Raw genomic sequence first — 20,238 nt, forward strand, 5'->3', positions numbered from 1 at the left:
ATTCATATCATCATCTCAATCTACACTATTTGTATTTGAAGGGGAGTATACTGAGCTTAAATACACTCGCTCAGTCATGAGAATTTTCCCTATGTACTATTCTAGGGGCGGTCAAGCCAACAACATGGCATAAATCAATGATGGCACTGAATATTGGACTGAGTCACGTAGGTAGATGCAAACTACTTGGTTGGGGTTCGGGTGATTATCATACCAAACACTCAGAGACTTTAAATGACACGGCTCAAATCTTCAATCTAATGCAAATGCACTCACCCTTTATCTTCTCTCGGATCCTAAGTTCCCTTGCTCCTCATCGGTTTTTTATAAATATTTCACTGATATATATTTAACGGAGCCGCACTTTCGATGACTAACCTTTCCTATTATTACTAGCACTGTTACTACATCTGTGTGATTTGACCTGACAATTTTATGTCTCTGTACTGATGGGGTTTGACAACTTAAGCCGATGTACATATGTACCAGGTTCTACATTATGTATGACTGACTTACTATGTCTTGTTTTACACGTCCTAAATGTAGGCAGATTATTTCGACGATAGTTTGTAAATTATCGTTTATTTATTTATTTAAACACATAAACATTGGTACAAGGAGGCACTGAGTAGATATGCGCCACATAGATTATTCGATTTGTGTGAGGACTGGGATACTGCCCGGGTGCCCAGACCGAAGCAGGTGGTTTTCTTAGGGGGCCACACCCGGAGCCTTCGACCTGAAGGTCTAGTCCACAAGGCAGTGGAGCATCGTAAGGAGATGCAATCCCATGGTGGCCGGTGACGAACGATTGGTTCATACGCCATTTGTTCCTACAGGATACTGGAGCCCATGTGCACCATTGGTTTGGAATCCGGTTAAAGCGCCGGATATTCGCTCTTCATCCTCTCAATTTCGTAAACAACAGTGGTGCCACGAGAAGGCAATGAGTAGGACTTCCCTGGCAGAGGCTGTATACGCGTGGCCGTGTGAGAGCATTTCGAGAGGGAGGGCGAAGCCACCTCACTCTCGGCCATACCAGGGCATTTGGGGGCAAATTATCGTTTAAAGGTGGTATGTCTGCAGCCCAGCTTCTAAATACTAAAGGGAACAGTTATTTACCAGATTATTTTGCCCAAGATTTTTATTCTTGATTTTGAGCTTTATGTAATTGGTAATGATCTTCATATAGTTATCCCAGTTTCAGAATAATTATGCACGTCTTAGCGGTTAAAGCGTTTGGTTTAATCACTGGTCGAAGTCTAACTTCATCAACACATACGGTGTCAGTTAGTTAGCTACAACGTAGGACCAGGCATGTTATGATTTTATGTCCGGCTTTTATCACGTGACTTATCCACCAATCAAAATACGACTTATACAATCTTAGCACTATGCCAAACCAATGACGTTCGACCAGTATGAGCAGCCTAGCGTCCTTATTGGTCCTATGTCCGCCTAGCCGTCCACTTGAGTCCAGAACACAATACCAGCTTCTGCAATATGAATCGAGTCGTTTATTTCAGATATAATCGGTTTATATATCAACCAGACAGACCACAACGTACCATAAAATAGAAAATAATATTTGTACAACATTTGACCAAATGTGGCTGTGAGCGTGGGAGGCAGTAGTCAACAAACTGAACATAGCTTAAGAACCGTAAATCGTACAATAATAAGTCAAAATAAAGCTTATAATAAGAGGAATATACATAATCTAATTATTGAATAGTTATACAATAAGAATATTTATAGAATATTAGTCCATTAATAGTCCTCGGAAGTCACCTGTAATTTAATCTTCGCTCGGATATAGCAAGGCACATATATGCATCCGTACTTGGTTCGTTTCCTAATCCTAACTCAGTACCTTCAGTTATTTTTTGACGACTCTTCATAATATCCTTTGGTATACCCCAGGATTTGGAAGTTACAATGCTAATTGCCATGAGGTTAAACGTGGGAGAAATATCCCCCGTTGTCATTAAATTGGAGGATAGGAGTGAGTAATTTCAGCTATTGGCTCATAACTTTATATCTCTGCTGTTCAGCGTTTACTCAATCAAGTGGTAATGTACAACTTGCATCAAAGACGTGGCTCGTAGCTTAGTATGTCAAACTCTGTTGCGTTGGTGAATAACTTTGTCTCTACTCTTCACTTTAATTGGTATGGAGAACTAGAAAACAAAACTCCATCAAAATCATCCACCTGAACTGCAAGTCTTCTCCACCATCTCAACTAGAAAATATCTTTTCCCTTTGAAAAACTCCTTGGTTCATAATTTATGAAAATATTGATCTCAACATGTTTCTTCTGCTTTATTGTTGATTGACCTTAACAACATTCGTTCTTTTATATATTCTTCAATTTACTATCTGTAACAGCCATGTAGGATATTCTGAAATTATACGTTGAGAATCAAATCTGGCTAGGTTAACTTAACACCTTAATTTATGACTGCACAATTTCTAAAACATGCAAAACTGAAGTTTACTCATTTGTTTACGACAAAGCTGTTTTTATCTTTTCAAAAAACTACATTTTGGTAGACTCGGTTACCTTTAATGCGTGACCGAATACGCGTTAATATTTGGCGGTAGGTGATGAAATTCATTTTAAGTTACTTGTTTGGCAGCCATTTAAATGTCACGCACAATGTTTTTCTATAGACCAAATAAACAGAAACATCGACTTTAATGTTTAAATACGACCACATCTGATAGTATTGGTATTGTTTTACGTAGTAGTGTTTAGTTCGCTTAATTCCAGTATGCTGCTAGTTACGATTTCTGTAGTAATATTTATTTGAACAAACTAAAATCGTTAAAATATCTGAACACTAAAAACAAATCAACTGGTCTAGTTTTAGTTGCCCAATGCTTTAGAAGATCAAAAGCTGAAAAATATGCTTCTAAATAAAAAAAGTTTCTTGGTTCAGAAACATTTCAGCAATACTAACGTCTAATGATTCTGCCTATTAGCTCTACACAACTTTGCTTATTCTATATATTCCAGCATATGTAAAAAACAATTTAATCAGTACCACTGGTTGTTCTTAAAATGAGGCTAGTGGTGGTTTTGAGATATTAACTTACTAAACGTTATTAACTGAATCAACGAAGAATTCAGTGTATTTTTTATAATATGATACACTTTCGGGCGTGTTCCAGATAAGAAGATATCTGAACCCGGCCATTCTAATGAACTCATTTTTTTTTGTGACTACGAGATATTTAAACACAGTATGCTTTTTTTACTACTCTAATATTACCATAATTTGTTCACCCTTATGCATGTGCTTCTAATCTATACAACTACGTATTATATCGTTTCTTTGTCTTTCTAGAAATATCTATGCAGAAGAATCTTTACTAAAAATAAATAATGCGGAAGTAAGGCTTTTGCTTAGATGTGTATTATTATTTCACAGAAAACCGTCCGCCGTAAAACATCAAGTAGATGAAGATAAAGGCACTTCAGAACTTTGCGGTAGTGTACCCGACGATTGTGATGCTATTCATAGTGATGCTGATTCTGATGTTGTGCAGATATCGCCTCTCTTTCTTATGGATAGTTCAGGCCGTCCAGTTCTACAAGATGGCATGTCATAAATTAAAATGATTATTTCCTAATATAGGTACTCCAGTTGTTGAACCAGAAGTCGTTGATTCTGCATCCGATGCACATAGAAGGCGTGAGAAAACCGGAAACAGTTATTTATCCAAAATATGCACTGGCTTTAGTCCAGGTGTTATGGATTATGTCAAGTGCACTGCTTGTTACTGTAAAATACAACCTTTCTCCATGCCGTTTAGTGTTCATCCACTTTTGAAGGTGATACTCTGTAAAGTAAGTTCGTTGATATGTATTTATAGTTATTTACATTAGCGTTGCACTAGGTATTGTAAAACCCAGAATTTTGCAAAAGATGATGCAGGGAAGGATGATAATTGTAAGTGGTGTTCAGACGGTGGAGATCTTGTATGCTGTGATACTTGTTCGTTTGCAATTTGCAAGAAATGTATCAAGCAAAACTTGGGTAGAACCTACTTGCGCAATATTGAGTCTCTGGATGAATCAGATACTTGGAATTGCTTTGTATGTGATCCTACGCCTATCAAAACATTACAAGATAACTGCTCCAAGGTTAGCTTTTATTTATAACGTTTATCTACAATTTATAATTATTCATCTTAGTTATTTTTCTCCGATAACATTTAGAGACAGGAGTACATATATTCTTGTTTCTCTGATTTCCCTTATCAACTGTAGATGATATTTTATTGACTTTTTTATTTAAACCACTAATGGTTAGATGTATTTTCGTGATATATTTTAAGTAACCTATTCTTGTAAATCAAATTAGTTTAACAGATTTTTAAAGGAAACACATTAAAGTGTCATCAATTCAAGTCGGTAAAAGGATTGATTTATTTAAAACAAGTTTTGTTTACAGTTGATGAGTGCCATTTATTTGTGTTAATTAACAACTAGCTATAAGATAAGCTTCGAAAATTTGTAGAATTCCTGATCTTTTATTGCACATACTTTATAGTTTATTGTTCGAATAGTTAGTAATAAGGTTTCAGATATTAAGTGTAATGCTTCACAACAAAATCTTCCCTCAAAATAAATTTTGCTTTTCTCACGTATTCGTCATTACTATCATGCTATTTTACTAATTGCCTGTTTTTAAGAATAATTTTTGAGTATTACTTAGCGCAAACTTATTGCCTAGTCTTATTGGCATTTTTAACTACTTCTTTATCCTTGTGTTGCTTACCAGATTGTTGCTAAAGTTGAGGAGTATGAAAATATAAGAAAACGTCGGTCGACGAAAGCTCAAGAAACATGGCGATCTCGTTCTAGAGGTCAATATGGTGAACCTAATGGTGGGGATGTAACAGACTTATCGTCTAATTACACTAACATCAATGATTCTGATATCACAGAAGGTAAGTTTTCCTTACTGACATGATACTACATTCCCTATTATCTGTAGATTGTCATCTCTGTTTTTGACTTATTTGCTGTTCTCTTGGTGTTAACGCCTAGGAGTTTCCATCAATTTTTTGTCATATTCTTTAATTTTGATAAGTCTTGCGGATTTGAACGCTATATTCGTCTCCTAAGCTATTCTGTAACCCCCAAGCCAGAACTATACAGCGACCTGAACACGAGATAGAAGACTCAAGGTATGCGAGAAGCAGTTTACTCCAAGGTTCATTTTAATACAGAAAATACAGGGTTTTTATAATATTTTAAATGTCCTTGAGTTGCTAGAACATTCTGGAATGCTACTAAACATAGTAGCAGTGTAGCAGCCAACCAATTAGAGCCTCTGCATGTGACGTTTCGCTCCCTTGATATTTCTGGCCAAGACTCCAAGTGAACGCTGATTGGACGAAATGCATCTTAGTGTTTCCTGATTCTTGCTTGTCTTTTGCAAGCAATTTTCTGGATCACCCCAACAAATTTAATGGCTTAAACAATTTACTGTTAGTGACCCAATCGAAGTTTTGGATTCTGATGTCTACTGAAATCCGGACAATGAGTGTTACTATAACTATCGTTCACACAATATAAATAACTTTCTACTTATTTCACGATTTTTTTCCAGTTTATTGAGCTTTTTTATTTGATAAAGATTATGTGATGTTGTACATCTCATTAGGTGTTTCAATATACTTGACAGAGAACTCCGAATTACACTTTGCTTCGTGTGGTATTTGATGAGATTTTTTAAACCACAACATGGCTTACGCTACTTATGGGACAGAAATCTAAAATAATACAAGAAAAGGGATTTGTATTCAACAGTGCAGTTTGAGCTAAAACACAAACGAGGGAGATTTCACAGAGTTAGATGAAGCTTTCAACTATTTATGAAATATACTATAGAAGGTTATAAAAAGATCACTAACCTCTGTTATTGGCCATGTCTGATGAGGTCCTCTCAACAGATGCTAATCCAACACAACTATACTCTATTCAAAGATTCCATTTCATGTAACCACCATACTTAATTTATCAGTGTAGAGCCAATATCTATTAAGGAAAAAATGGAAGTCGAAATATTTTTCATGACAACTTGATGCACTATATTATCATAGCGTTTAAAGCTTCAGTCCAGTAGCGTGTAGTAAAAATAGAAAGTATACCGAGTGTTTAGTGTCTATTCAAGGTACTTTGCTCAGCACATGCTTATTACTTCATAATAATCTTTTACGACAATGGAAACGATTTATCTTCAGTAGAACTAATTAAAGCAATTAATTTATCATCTATTTCCTTTTTAGGTTTTATCTCATCTTCCAATATATTTCATTCTTCTAGTAATAATATTCTTAATAAGAACACTGTATTCCAGTCGACTGATATGTCTTCGGATGGAGTAAATGTTAATGAAATTAATAAATGCGACGAAGTCAATATTCCAACTGCCATTACCAATCATACTTCATTAGTCACTTTAGAATCAATCGATCTTCATAGCATTTTTAATCAAATATCTAGTGTAAACGAAGTTAATGTTAAAACAGCTTTACGAGCTTCACAAAGGTGTTTAGACATATTTGCTAAAGATATACGTCGTTTAGAGAATAATTTAATGCGTAATCCACCTCAGATGGATCTAGATAAAATAGCTCAGTCTTTTCAAGGCATTTATAGATTTCATTTATTCACACGATTAGGCAATCTTGTTGCAAGAATGCAAGAAGAGGAGAATGTCATCATTAATACAGGTAGAAATAAACAAACAATCCAATCTCATTCTTTAGGCGTTCTTCCCCAGTTAAGTGATGTTTCTATTCCTAAGCCTATATCGAGTATTTCAAATGATGTAACAATCGATTTGACAAAAGAAGATAATTCCACTGGAACTGTATCTACACAAGAAGTTTCTACACCAAAGACAGTATCGTTCAATTGTTCTTCTACACCAATGCATTCTCAACAATCTGCAACTGTAACAGCGGGTTCTCATGGTAACAAAAATAATGACAACTACGTCACTACTATTACTACTACTACTAACAATTATAATAAAAGTGTTAAACACAAACTAGATGAGGTGGGGATGAAGCCGGAAACAGATAACGGGAAAAGACGTAAATTAAATATTATTAAGGAACCAACCATTATAAACCATCAAGTAAGTATCGTATCCCCTCAAAAATTGCTTTTTTTATAATGCTAAATTCGAGAAATGACTTTTAGGTTTAGCTAATTAACTTAATGTTTTTTCTATGTTACTTATTTCCCACATATTGTTTTATCGGAGTCATTAATGTTTATGGTTGAAATGTTTGGGTTATAATATAGTAAATGGTTTTACAAATTTTAATCGCTTAATAACATTTGGATGGTTGAGTAGTGTTCGTTAGTTCTCACTCTCTAGATGTATTAGATATTGTTAACTTTTTATTTAACGTGTGTACTGGTTTTATTTACAGTGACTGTGCAGAACAATTACATCATTGTAAAAGGCTAGTCTATAATACACTTATTCCAGTTCTGTTGTGTAAATTATATTTGTCTCATCAGTGTATTTAGCCACCATCTTTATTCTGTAACTAATCTCAAGGTTGGAAAAATATTATATTCATCACACGAAACAACTAGGGGTTATTCTAGGCAGTTACCTCTCAGTGCATCATCTTACTGTAGAAAATGAAATCAGTGTATATAAGTTCCAGTGGATAAGGGTCGAAGAGGAAATCAAGGATTATGTCTAACTAACTGGAGGTTTCCGCGTTACAGTCTGAGAGTGAATATTGCGGGTTTGATTTTATTCAAAGCGTTTTATTACCATGATGTCAAACCATTTATTTTTTCATTGACAAGTTATTCAGAACTCTCCCTTCCCAATTTCTCTATAAATACTTAACAATTATATTAAGTGAGTTACTTCTCAAACAATTTCCCTAGAATTCTAAAATTTTTACACTACTCTATAGCGTGTGTTTACTGTTTTTATTATTACTCTCGTCTGTATAGGAACTGTTTTGAAATACTAAATATATTAATGATCTGTATATGTATTATTAAAAGTATACATCTTTTTCTTTGTAGGACAAGTTATCTCGCGAACAGTCACCAGAAGAACAAGATTTGGAGAAAGAAATGCATAATCTAGAAAGTATTTGTGCCAAAACGATTAATCGTAGTTTTATAGAGCAGTCTACTGTCGATGAGAAAAATTGTGGTCAGTCAATTTAATTATTTGATAATGGACATTTTGCATGGATATTGGTGTTTCTCATATGGTCTGAAACCTTTATTTATGTAAATATTATAATTTTAATCCTGTTTCTTTTCACAAACTGACATTTTCTGAACAGTGCTAAGAAATTATTATTAATACTAAAAAAAAAAAACGATTTTTCCTAATAATCTACTCACACTTAAGATTTTCATGTATAAAATTTATATTCGAAGGCACCTTACCACTATCCATTCGTCGGTTGATATTTTCTAATTCCGCTCGTTGGGATTCGTGGACTGTTTAGGTAGTCGACATTAAACATTTCAGTGCAACCAAAACATAACTACTTGCTTTCTGTTGTTAAAGTGATTTTATCAGTGGTGTAAAATAGTACAAATACCACTCCATTAATCATGTAAATTTTCTTTTATGTAGAAATTAAAAATCATTAGTAATAGTGGACCAATCAAAAATACCAAATGAGAAGGCCACTTTATAACAGTCAAAAATCTCTTGATGACAAATGCATGTGATTGGCCTAGTGATGGTTTCCTTTTCTAAGTAGACGTGTATATATATGCTAAGGTATGTGGATCAGTCTAGCCCAATAAACTTCCTTCTCCGTGCTTAGGATTCTCACTGAGTAACCGGTCGGGACTTGCGTATAGGAAGTTTGTGTGTGTATTGAGATTCAAAAGTCACATAAATTTGAGAATTTATATATTTCTACTTGTTGAGACATTATCTTTCGTTTAGGTCAAACAGGTTGAAGCTACTTATAAGAAACTACATATACGTGCACGGACTATACAATATAATAATCGTGAAAGTATAACTTGGAATCCTTGTTGCTCTGTGTCTCAAAGGGCGTTGGAATTTATTTAATGTCCTCAAATGGTTAGAAAGTCGTCAAATAAATGTTAACTTGCTATTCTTTTTATTTCTTAGCTTATTTATGATAAAAAATTCACTGTACTTTTACCAACTTTGACTTTTAGCTGAGTGGGATCCGAATACTCGGGTACACAAAAAAATTATTCAGGTAACTTTCATTTGCTTATGTCATCTATCTTTTAAATTATTCCTTTATTTCTTTACACAGTAATGTTTGTCGTGTACGTACTTTTCTTTATTTTAAGAAAGTTTTAATCATTTACTGATATATCTGTTGTCAATCCACCAGAAAATATGAAGTAGCGATACAAATCTAGCTACCTTATTATCTACTCATTCAGTCCTGAAATCATAACCTTGAGTTAGTAATTCATGGTTAAGAATGAGAAAAAGACAAACACCTGACATGGCAAGATATAATCAGAATAATGTCATCATGAGACACATGTCATAGATGCGATTTTCAAAAGAGTTGTAAATTATTATAACTTGTTTGTATACATATCACAATCACACTAGTCTAATCGAATAATCAAGAACTACGTATGAATGAAAGAGTGGAGATGTGGGTTGTGCGAATCACACGAGTAGTTATTCTTGTTTACTTTGAGAACGTGTCTACCTATTAAATTGTACTATCGAGAGTTGGATAGGATTGTAGAGGTTAAGTCTCCTTGATGAGGCCTGAAGGTTTCGAGTTTAACTTCTGAAGAGTTTGTGAATGTCTACTACATAAGAGTCCTATTCTAGAACAAAACAATTGTCAATTGATTATCGGATTTCAGTTGGCTCGTAGTTACAGTCAGTGATATACACTACACGATTCAACAGTCTCCACAGTCCCCCTGTGGTAATGATGATTGGCTGCTAAAATAAGGCAACATCTTGTCAGATAGTGAGAACTGCCTTCTTTCAATGCAAATCATAAACATACTTATGAAAAATCCTGTTTATTCATGTTTTTATATTTGAGAGTAAGAATACTTAGTACATTAAACAACGAGAGATGGCAGAGAATAGTTAGAAGTGCAAATAGGGTCATAAGCCAACACTAATAATTAGCATGTATAATTATACTAAAACCACTAAAAGTGGCGTCTCTGGTGAAGACAAAATTTGGGGATTTTCTAATTTATGAAAAAATCTCCCTGTTGTTTCATACAGGATACTGCAGAATACTGCAAGATAGGTAACTGCTACCGACTTTAAGTTCTTTCTCAGTCACTGTTTCTTGTCAGTTATACTGATCACTCCCACTGTTTAATAGTAGTACTATTACGTCAAAAATTGAGGTTTCAAAACACCTTTTTCGAAAGTTCTTATTAAACGGATGGATTTTGTAAAGCTCCTTAATTATTTCAACTTTTCTACTAATCTTCATTCATTACTTAATTTAAAATAAAATTTTCCTTTTATTTGTTTACACTATCTATGTTTAAAATCCTTTACTGTTCTGTCCGAAATTTCAGAATACTGAAAATAAAAATGCTAATCAACGAATAAATCGAACTAAAACAAGTAATAGGAATCCAGTTGACTTTGAAGATGATTCATGGTCTATTGAAGATAACTTGGATTCATCTCAAAATAATGTGGATACTACATTTGACGGTTCTGAATCAAATGATTTAGCTGGGGATAATACTACTGTTAGTGATGTAAATAACTCTCGACAAAATCAACTTGAAATTAAAACAAGTGATTATTTGTATAATTTGAATGCTCGTGATAATTTACTGAAGTCCAGTTCAGATGATGATGATGATGATCATGACGACGAAGGTGTTGTAGATAGTAATGCAAAAGTTGTAACAGATGAAAATAGGAAAAATGGTACATCTAATAGTATTACAAAACTTGATGAAGACCACGATGATAATAATAATAATGAGAATGCTTCTAGTGATCATGATTTATCAAGCAATAAATCGAATGATTTACACGAAAATGTACCTTTAAGTATGAACTTGAAACAAAACATAGCCCCATCTGATCCCATAATTTGCTTAACCCGGTAAGTCACATGGTTTTATAGAGTTTATTTGTTTAATCCGAACTGTGACATACCACTGGTATTTTTTCCTAAATGATCGTTTTTCTTATTTGTGATAGTTAATTTCCGCTTTTAGATCAGTTCATCATTATTTCAACGGTTTATGTCTGAGATTTTAACTGAATATTTTTTATCGGATTTATTTAAGTGGATTTCGCAATGTGATCGGTGGTTGTTGATAATCGACGGCTAGTTACGGATCTAGATTCCATGCTAGTTGGCTGTCTGCAGCAAGACATACCTACGGTTTTGAGGGAATGCTTAGTTTTTATGAGATTCAAAACCACGTTACACAGTGTTACAATCAAAGTCCTAATCAGTTAGGCATTCCGGCAACAGACGTTCTCTTATAGGATTGTCTATTTTGCATCATGGGATCGATTCGTATCAGTCTAAGTGTTGTCGCACTGAGTTGGTTTAAATGCATAGTGTTTATCATGTTATGATTTAATTATGTTCACATTTCTACACGTCTATATAGTGTTTGAGAGATTTTCATGTAATCTAATTCACTCATATTATATGTTCCAAATTGCCCGTTATCTTGAATGAGTGTTAATCATTATAAATAAATATTCTCTTTTAGTCTTGCTAAATCTGTTGTCAACGAAAATGTCAATAGTTGTGAAAATAGACCAAATAAAACAACTTTACTGCTTGATAATTCTGATGAAGGAAGTGAATCAGAACCCAGTCCAAACAGTAAGGATTCTGCAAATCTTTTATCTTCCACTAACCGTACAAAACGAATACGACATTTACTCTCCAGCTCTGAATCTGATGAAAATAATATTGATAATACTGTTGATGCTGTTGACAATGCTGGTAATGTTAATGATAATGACGATGATGATAATTCTGATGATTGTGAAAGTGAACAAAGTGCGTCAAGTTCATCAAAATCTGCCATACAACAGATAGGATCTAGAAAGGTTAAACAGAATAGGGCAACACCAAGTAGGATTAGAAAGTCACAAAGACTATCATCTGTGAAACCAACATTTCATCTTTCAGATAACGATGACGATGATAGTGATCACGAAAAAGTGAACGAAAAAGATGTGAAGAAAAAAGCACAGTGTACTGATTCATCAGCTGATGAAATGAACAGCATAAAACCCCGACATAAATCACATAATACAAAAAGACGTAGACGTCTACGTAAAGCAAAATCAGATGATAGTGATGATGATGCTGAAGAGGAATATTTCCAGGACAATAAAGGCAAAGAGACAATCAATGAAGAAATAATCGATGATTCATTAGATGCTAAAGGCCGTAAAAAGATTCGAAGAATTTACACTGCTAATCGGTTATCTGAAACTACAAAAGCTGCTGAAGCTTGTGAACAAGAACGTCGACGTCGTTTAGCTGAAAGACAAAAGATGGTAAGAGTTATCCTCACTTAGCGTTTTTATTTGTCATATAACAAACCAAGGTATTATGAATACTAATGTTATCTAGAAAATTATAGTACTTCTTGTTATCTGTGCAGTTAGGAAACCAGTTGTGTCTGTAACTATTTAACTATCGTCTTCTCATCTTCTAAAATTATATCGATCAGTTAAGCAAAACCTGGTGTTTAAACTATTTGAATAGCTGGATAGTGGTAATGCTGTCATTTAACTCTATCAACAAACTCTGGTTACTCGTCATCACTAGATTATTCACATAATTTTAGATTGACTAGAAGTAGCAATTATTGTCAATCATGCACTGTAAATAAATGATATGTTATCAGAATGTATGTAAGAACGATGATTTGCCGGATTTTTATTGACTAAGTAGGTAAAACCACATTTTTCTACCGATGATATGATTAAAATTTCGAACTGTAATATGCTTACTTTACGTTTTATAATTAAACTTTAGAATGTTATATATGTATAGGTGGTTACGAAATTTGTTAAATCACATTTTATATTATCAATCAGTTAGTCGCAACGTAGAACCTCGTACGTATGTACATCGGTTCAAGTGGCCATACCCCATTAACACGGAAAAATCGAATTTTCAGAACAATAGAACAGTAGAGGTAGTGACAGTATTAGTAGTGATAGAAAAGATTCGGCGTCAAGGATATTATTCAATAAAAAAATTAGTAGGACTAAAAAATCACAATGAATTCAGAAGCTTGGAACCTGAGGGAAGACAAAGATTGGATGCACATGAGCCATTGTAAACAATTTGGAGGCATGTCATTTAGAATCTCTAGCCACTGGTCATGATGATCACGCAGACCCCAAACGGGCAGTCTATATCTTTTAACTTAGCCCTGTTCTATTGCTCATGACTTCATTGTCTGGTGTCATGTTTTCGTTTGGCCACTCCTAGCTTTCTTCCAACCTTCCACACTAGACAATATCCTCCGTCGAGGTAGGTGGTCGTTGGAGATGCGTAAAGTATGTTCCAACCACCTCAGTTATTATTATTATTTTAACACATAGATATTGGTACAAGGAGGCACCAAATACATATGCGCCACACAAACCTCATTTGACATGTGTGAGGGGTGTGATACTGCCTGGGTGCCCAAACCGAAACAGGTGGTTTTCTTAGGGGGCCACACCCAGAGCCTTCGACCTGAGGGTCTGATCCACAAGACAGTGGAGCATCGTAAGGAGATGCAGTCCCATGGTGGCCGGTGACAAACGATTGGTTCACACGCCATTTGTTCCTACAGGATACTGGAGCCCATGTGCACCATTGGTTTGGAATCAGGGTTCTCCAACTCCCCTAGGTGGACTTTCTATGTCAACCCCCCTGTTAAAGCGCCGGATATTCGCTTTTCATCCTCTCAATTTCGTAAACAACAGAAATGCCACGAGAAGGCAGTCAGTAGGACTTCCCTGGCAGAGGCTATATACGCGTGGTCATGTGAGAGCATTTTAAGACGGAGAGCTGACTTTCCTCACTCTCGGCCGTACCATGGCATTTTGGGGCTACCACCTCAGTTGATGAAAATTTACTACCTCATCACTCGGTTTATCATCCTTACCTAATACCATATTTTTAACCCATGAATTGTTTGCTCAGTGGTCCCGAACTACACGAGTAATGTTTTGAAGGTACCTTTGTTTAAATACTAGTAACCTACGAATATCCTCTACCCCCAAATGCCCTGGTATGGCCGAGAGTGGGGTGGGTTCACCCTCCCTCTCGAAATGCTCTCACACGGCCACGCGTATACAGCCTCTGCCAGGGAAGTCCTACTCACTGCCTTCTCGTGGCATTTCTGTTGTTTACGAAATTGAGAGGATGAAGAGCGAATATCCGGCGCTTTAACCGGATTCCAAACCAATGGTGCACATGGGCTCCAGTATCCTGTAGGAACAAATGGCGTATGAACCAATCGTTCGTCACCGGCTACCATGGGACTGCATCTTCTTGCGATGTTCCACTGCCTTGTGGATCAGATCGTTAGGTCAAAGGCTCTGGGTGTGGCCCCCTAAGAAAACCACCTGCTTCGGTCTGGGCACCCGGACAGTATCACAGCCCACACACATACACAAATATGGTGTGGCGCATATATATTTGGTGCCCTCTTGTACCAATAATTATGTGTTGAAATAATAATAATAATAATAACGAATATCCTCTATTCTGAACAGCCGTGTTTCACACCTATAGAGTAGAACCGAACAAATTATTGAGCAGCAAGCTCGTTTTTTGGCTAGTAGATGGATTTCTCGTTTGCACATCAAGTGGCGCCGGTTGGCGAGAACCAATCGAGCCTTCTGAATCTGTGCTGAGATTTCATCAGACACTATACCATCAGGACTGAGCTAACTCTCAAGATAAGTGAAGCGATCGATACTCTCATCAGCTTCGTTCCTTATCATTAATCCTGTGACTGACGCAAGTCAATCCTGGAGCAACATTTCGCATTCGGAGGGAGAAAACATCATCCGAAACATGGCTGTGTTGTTACTTAAGGTGATCAGAAGACTGCATTTTGTCAGCATTTCCATCACAGAGAATTATATCATATACGTATTCTAAGTCAACAAGTAAATCTCTTGGTAGATCAGCCTCTGAAAAGTAACGATGAAAGTGCTATCCCAAAAAGGATCTCTAAAATCAAAGTTAAATAAAAGTGGGCAAAGCGGTCCTCCTTTCAAGACGCCACGTGAAGTAAGCAATTCTGATGACTGTTCATCATAAGCTTTGACTTTACCAGTAGTGTTCGAGTAGAGACTGTAAAAATCCAACGTACTTCTTTGGTACATCTTTCAATGATAGACATTGCCACAGAATCTCACGAACAGCAGTCGAAAATCACCATATGGTCAAGGAATACAACTATTATCGAACATCATAAAATTTGTCTATGTTCCAGAACCTGTGGGATGGTGAATATTTGGTCTATACATCCACCTTGAGGTCTGAAACCAGCTGGGTTTTTCGGGTTTTCCCTTCATGAGCTCTAGTCAGACGTCGAATTATTATTGAGGGTAGTATTTTAGACACTATATTAATTAAACTGATACTTCTGCCATTATCACAAGAGGATTTTGTCCTTTCTTATAGTCTAGGACAATTAGCGATCGTGATTAGTTAGATTGGATTACATTCCTTTCCCAAATTTCAGCTAAAATTTCAGTTCATCTTACTCCTGGAACTGGTAATAATAAGTTTATATTATAACCTAACAGCAACTAGAGAGCTATTGAAAATCAGAGAATAGTAGATAGCTATTGTATCACTTACTTGAGACTCCTCCCACACAGAATCAAATTTAAAGTCTTCATCTTCCTCGAAAAGTGTAGTACGTTTAGTTTATTTCGTTGGAATTCATTAGTCTGTATATTTTGAACTTTAGCCAATTCACGATGTACCACCACAGTTATCCAGTTTCATCAGTGGAAACATTTTCACTCCTAACGTATTGCTAATGATGACTTCTCACTAGAACATCAATCTTCCATCTCAAAGCCCATCGTTTTTAATCACACGATCGGTATTTAGGCAAGTGATTTCATTGAATTTGTTGATGATTTTTCAACTGTTTTCAGTCCATGATTTAAATTCTCAGCGCTCTTTAGATCTAGAAACAGTGAGGAAATAACTATTTTAGAGTATATTAAGACAGTTTTATCTCAATCATTCATGGATACAGAAGTATGATCTGCTGATAGAGCGATTTACAGATTTTGGAGAAAAGAATGTTTAATTATTGTAACTTCTTGCTAGATAGGTATCCATGTTGCATGTTTAGTTCGTATCTTTGTCTTTTCCTCTAGAATCTCAGTTTAGACAGTTTGACGACCTACGAAAGAAAAAGTTTACTAATTGGAAACTTCTTAACTTATGGTGTAGCACAGTCGTTATCATACTTAAACACTATTTTATCATCATTTCGTTCATACAAAGTGAATGTCTTTTATACAGTATTTGTTATCGTTCCATGTCTTTTCTGTGTGACAATTCGTGACTTTGTTTAGTATCGTAGAAATTAGGAACCTTATATTTTTTTCTCTCTGCTAGTATAATGAGTTCATTGTTCAAGATGGTGAAGGGATAAACGCAGTTACAACCAAATTGATTTTAGATCCAGGTGATCCAGTTATTGAAGTTCATCCAGATATAGTGAAACATTTGAAACCACATCAAGTTGAAGGTATGCTCCAAATATTCTGTATTTACATATTTTCCCCTCGTTATCATAACATTTCTTGTTGTAGTTTTGTTAACAGGAGTGCATCGATATCAGCTTTCTTAAAACCTGGTACAACTGTAAAAAGTCTAATTAAATGTTTAGATTCGGTTGTTCTATAAGCTCTACTTTTGATGGACAAACATTTGAACAGCTAATGGATAAACGTGTAGTTTGTCGCATTTTATGTAACTGCTTGTTGTAATCGTTTTTGGATCGTATAATTAACTTGAATTATCCACATAAACCTTTCCGATTTTGAATAAATATCATGTTTCAGTGATGTAACCGTTGTTGCAGTAAAATATATTCAGTATCTTCTGCTGATTCTAATATTGGTTGGTTCGTTATTTTTGTAGATCCCGGCTACTAACTCTCGTTGCTATAGTCTGTACCTATCTACATTCCAATTTAGCCGTGTACACTTCTAGTGCTTGATCAAACTAATTAATTGTGCGAAGAGTGTAGCAAGTCGTATTGCTAAAAGTCACAATAATAATACTTTCGACACAGATTTTTGTAGATAGCCAGACTAACCTAGATAAGGAAATGAAGGGGATGACTTTTTGTTAGTGAATAATTCACTGTGAATAGACCACCTAAACTTGCTTCTCATGTACTGTTAGACCTTGCATTATATTATGAAATCCGTGTGATTGAAATTACCATATTCGATGTGACAACATTAACTCCATGATAGATTGAAATTCGGAGTTTTTTCTGTTATGATATGGTATAGTAATTTAAAGTATAACGTTTATTTCAGGACTCAATAATCTGCATTTGCAACTCACTATTTCTAAAGAGTGAAAACTAGTATGTAGTTCTGAGATAGAAGTACCCGTTAACTGTCTCAACATTCAATTTCTTCAGCATACACATTTCTGAGGTTCTTGACGAGTTGTTTATATACCATGATTCTAGATCTCATGCTTAATGTGTTATGTAACATCATTAGTGTAGTACTTAATGATTTAATCAGACACAATTTTTCATGTCAAAACTACTTTCTGTTGTGACGTGAAGTATCATCATAGTTTTAAGGGATTTTAAACAGCTGTTTTATCTTGGTTTTAAGACTGAATATTATTGCTGTCTTCGAAAGGGTGAACTTCCAGCTTTTAATTTACAAGCATCACTATTAATCTATGATACACTGTTAATTCATTACAATTTTATTACGATTATCGTGATAAGCTTTATCGTTATTATCTTCTTATTATTTCAAAGTATTTTTTCTTCTTTGTAAAAAAAAAAAAACTAATTCCAGCTGTTCGCTTCCTATGGGATTGTACTATTGAATCTGTGGAGCATCAAACATCTAAAAGTGGATCGCCACCTTCTACAGGAAGTGGTGCAATTCTTGCTCATTGCATGGGTTTAGGCAAAACACTATCCGTGATTTCTTTTTTGCATACACTATTAAGATATCCGGAACATATAAATATTCGTACATGTTTAATTATATGTCCAGTGAATACTCTGCTCAATTGGAAACATGAATGGGATATATGGTTGCCTGAAGCTGAACAGGTGGATGTGTTTGAATTGGCATCAAAGAACAGTAACAGACTCAAGCTGGATATTGTTAAACATTGGCATACAAATGTAAGTTTATCGATACATTTATAACGTACCGTTTAAATTTAATTAAAAAAAATGTTTCTTTTGATTCCATCCATACTGATATAAAGTTATTTGCATTTGAAATGGTATTGAAATTCAAGACCTTGAGAAGATAAAGAATATATGCATTTCAGTAATTTACGTTTCACCTAACATCTACAACTGTTGATCGCAATTATTACGCGGACCAATCTATTAGGCGTAGTTTTCCACACGACTCATTCCAGTATTCAATGAATTCATGAACTGATACCATTTCCGGATTTGACCACTCACAGTTTTACACCGAAAAAATATTGTGTTGCATTTGGCGATGGTTTAGCACGGTTGACATATGTCCTAACCACCTCAGTTGATCAATGGTACAGAACTTCATCAACCGATTTTCTTTATCATCCTTAGTCACATTATTGAATATCTTTTCTTCCGTAGATTATCTTTCGTAGACTTTAATTTAGTTTTTAACGATTTATTCAACACTGAAAGGAAACAGCTTTTGTTTATTATTTCCATTTCTCTACTCAGTATATGTCATATAACAACCACCACTCATAATTATTCCTCTCAGTCTGTTGTAACAGCTATGAATTCGTTCTATGCGCACTTACTGACAGTGGCTAACCTTCATGAATTAAATTCACCCCATCGCACAAGCAATTGGCTATCAGGACTCAGTAGCTGAGTGGATAACGCGATGGCGTTTGAAGCGAATGGTACTGGGTTTGAGTCCCAGAGTGAACATCAACTCTGAGATGCAGGTACATCTAGCTGACGAGTCCCAAATAGTACGAAACGCGTGTCCTGGATTCCACTGCTAGCCACTATCCATCTTTGCTTATAAAAGCTTCATGAATTAATCTTCAAATCATTTTATATTTCACATTGTTCTTGATTTTCTAATTATTTGCATTGTATTTGTCTTTTTTCTTCTTATTATAGGGTGGTGTACTTTTAATTGGTTATGATATGTTTCGTAATTTTATAATGACCTTAATGAAGCGAACAAGAAGTAAAGATGTTAAAAATACAATATCCTCAGCTCTCTTAGATCCAGGTCCAGATATTGTTGTCTGTGATGAAGGACATTTAATGAAAAATTCGAAATCACATATAACTAAGGCTGTATCACAAATCCGCACCATGAAACGTGTTGTACTGACTGGAACACCTTTACAAAATAATCTCAATGAATGTAAGTTTATTTATTTTGTCGGTGTGCCTTTTCATTCTTTTTCTTATCAGTTTATTTGTCGTAACTATCTCGTTCAAACCAATAGTGGTTTTAAGATGGAGGCTTCTTTGTTGAAAGGGAAAGTCGATTAAGATGTTTTGTAAAGCAAGAACAATGAGCACAGTCTATCTAAGCTTAATAAAGTTAGTAATCCTCTGCTGATTACCGAAGTGGTAAATAACTAATAATATCGTAAGCTCGCTCAATGACTTGCCCAGTTGTTTGAGCCTACGAGGAAAAACTGCTTGTACACCGTTTTAAGGACGGTTTTGACCTTGTTAATTGAACTAATGTTACAAACTTAATCAAGACGTGTATGGTTTATTTTAATGTAGTTTTTACTCAAAAATACCCCACTAGAAAAGACTACTAACTTTTTTTGCAACCGCGCTGACAAGATTGACTTTTCAAAAAAGATACTGAAAGAATTATTGTTATGCACAAAGATGTGTAGTTTCAATTTAATGGAAAGTATTATCGGGAAACAGATATTGCTACTGAGCCGTACATTCGCCAGTATTTCCCTAGCACAATTAGTGACGATTAAGCCAAAGGATGCGATAAA

The 20,238-nt window shown here is 35.1% G+C and overlaps 1 protein-coding gene across 1 annotated transcript in view; it reads left to right on the forward strand.

The window, feature by feature from the left end:
- Positions 1–3,388: 3,388 nt before the first annotated feature.
- MS3_00010916 (uncharacterized protein) overlaps positions 3,389–20,238 on the forward strand; it is a gene marked incomplete at both ends in the record, with an annotated part of 30,940 nt that continues 14,090 nt past the window's right edge. Inside the window, 13 exons of the mRNA XM_051219330.1 lie at positions 3,389–3,396; positions 3,435–3,604; positions 3,642–3,853; positions 3,893–4,150; positions 4,791–4,959; positions 6,304–7,160; positions 8,081–8,213; positions 9,212–9,255; positions 10,577–11,121; positions 11,747–12,548; positions 16,648–16,780; positions 18,087–18,424; positions 19,382–19,634. Of these exons, the coding sequence (XP_051066433.1) occupies positions 3,389–3,396; positions 3,435–3,604; positions 3,642–3,853; positions 3,893–4,150; positions 4,791–4,959; positions 6,304–7,160; positions 8,081–8,213; positions 9,212–9,255; positions 10,577–11,121; positions 11,747–12,548; positions 16,648–16,780; positions 18,087–18,424; positions 19,382–19,634 (3,922 nt within the window). The remainder of the gene's footprint in view (positions 3,397–3,434; positions 3,605–3,641; positions 3,854–3,892; positions 4,151–4,790; positions 4,960–6,303; positions 7,161–8,080; positions 8,214–9,211; positions 9,256–10,576; positions 11,122–11,746; positions 12,549–16,647; positions 16,781–18,086; positions 18,425–19,381; positions 19,635–20,238) is intronic.

Source organism: Schistosoma haematobium, chromosome 4 (genome assembly GCF_000699445.3).
Source record: "Schistosoma haematobium chromosome 4, whole genome shotgun sequence".
Classification (NCBI taxonomy): domain Eukaryota; kingdom Metazoa; phylum Platyhelminthes; class Trematoda; order Strigeidida; family Schistosomatidae; genus Schistosoma; species Schistosoma haematobium.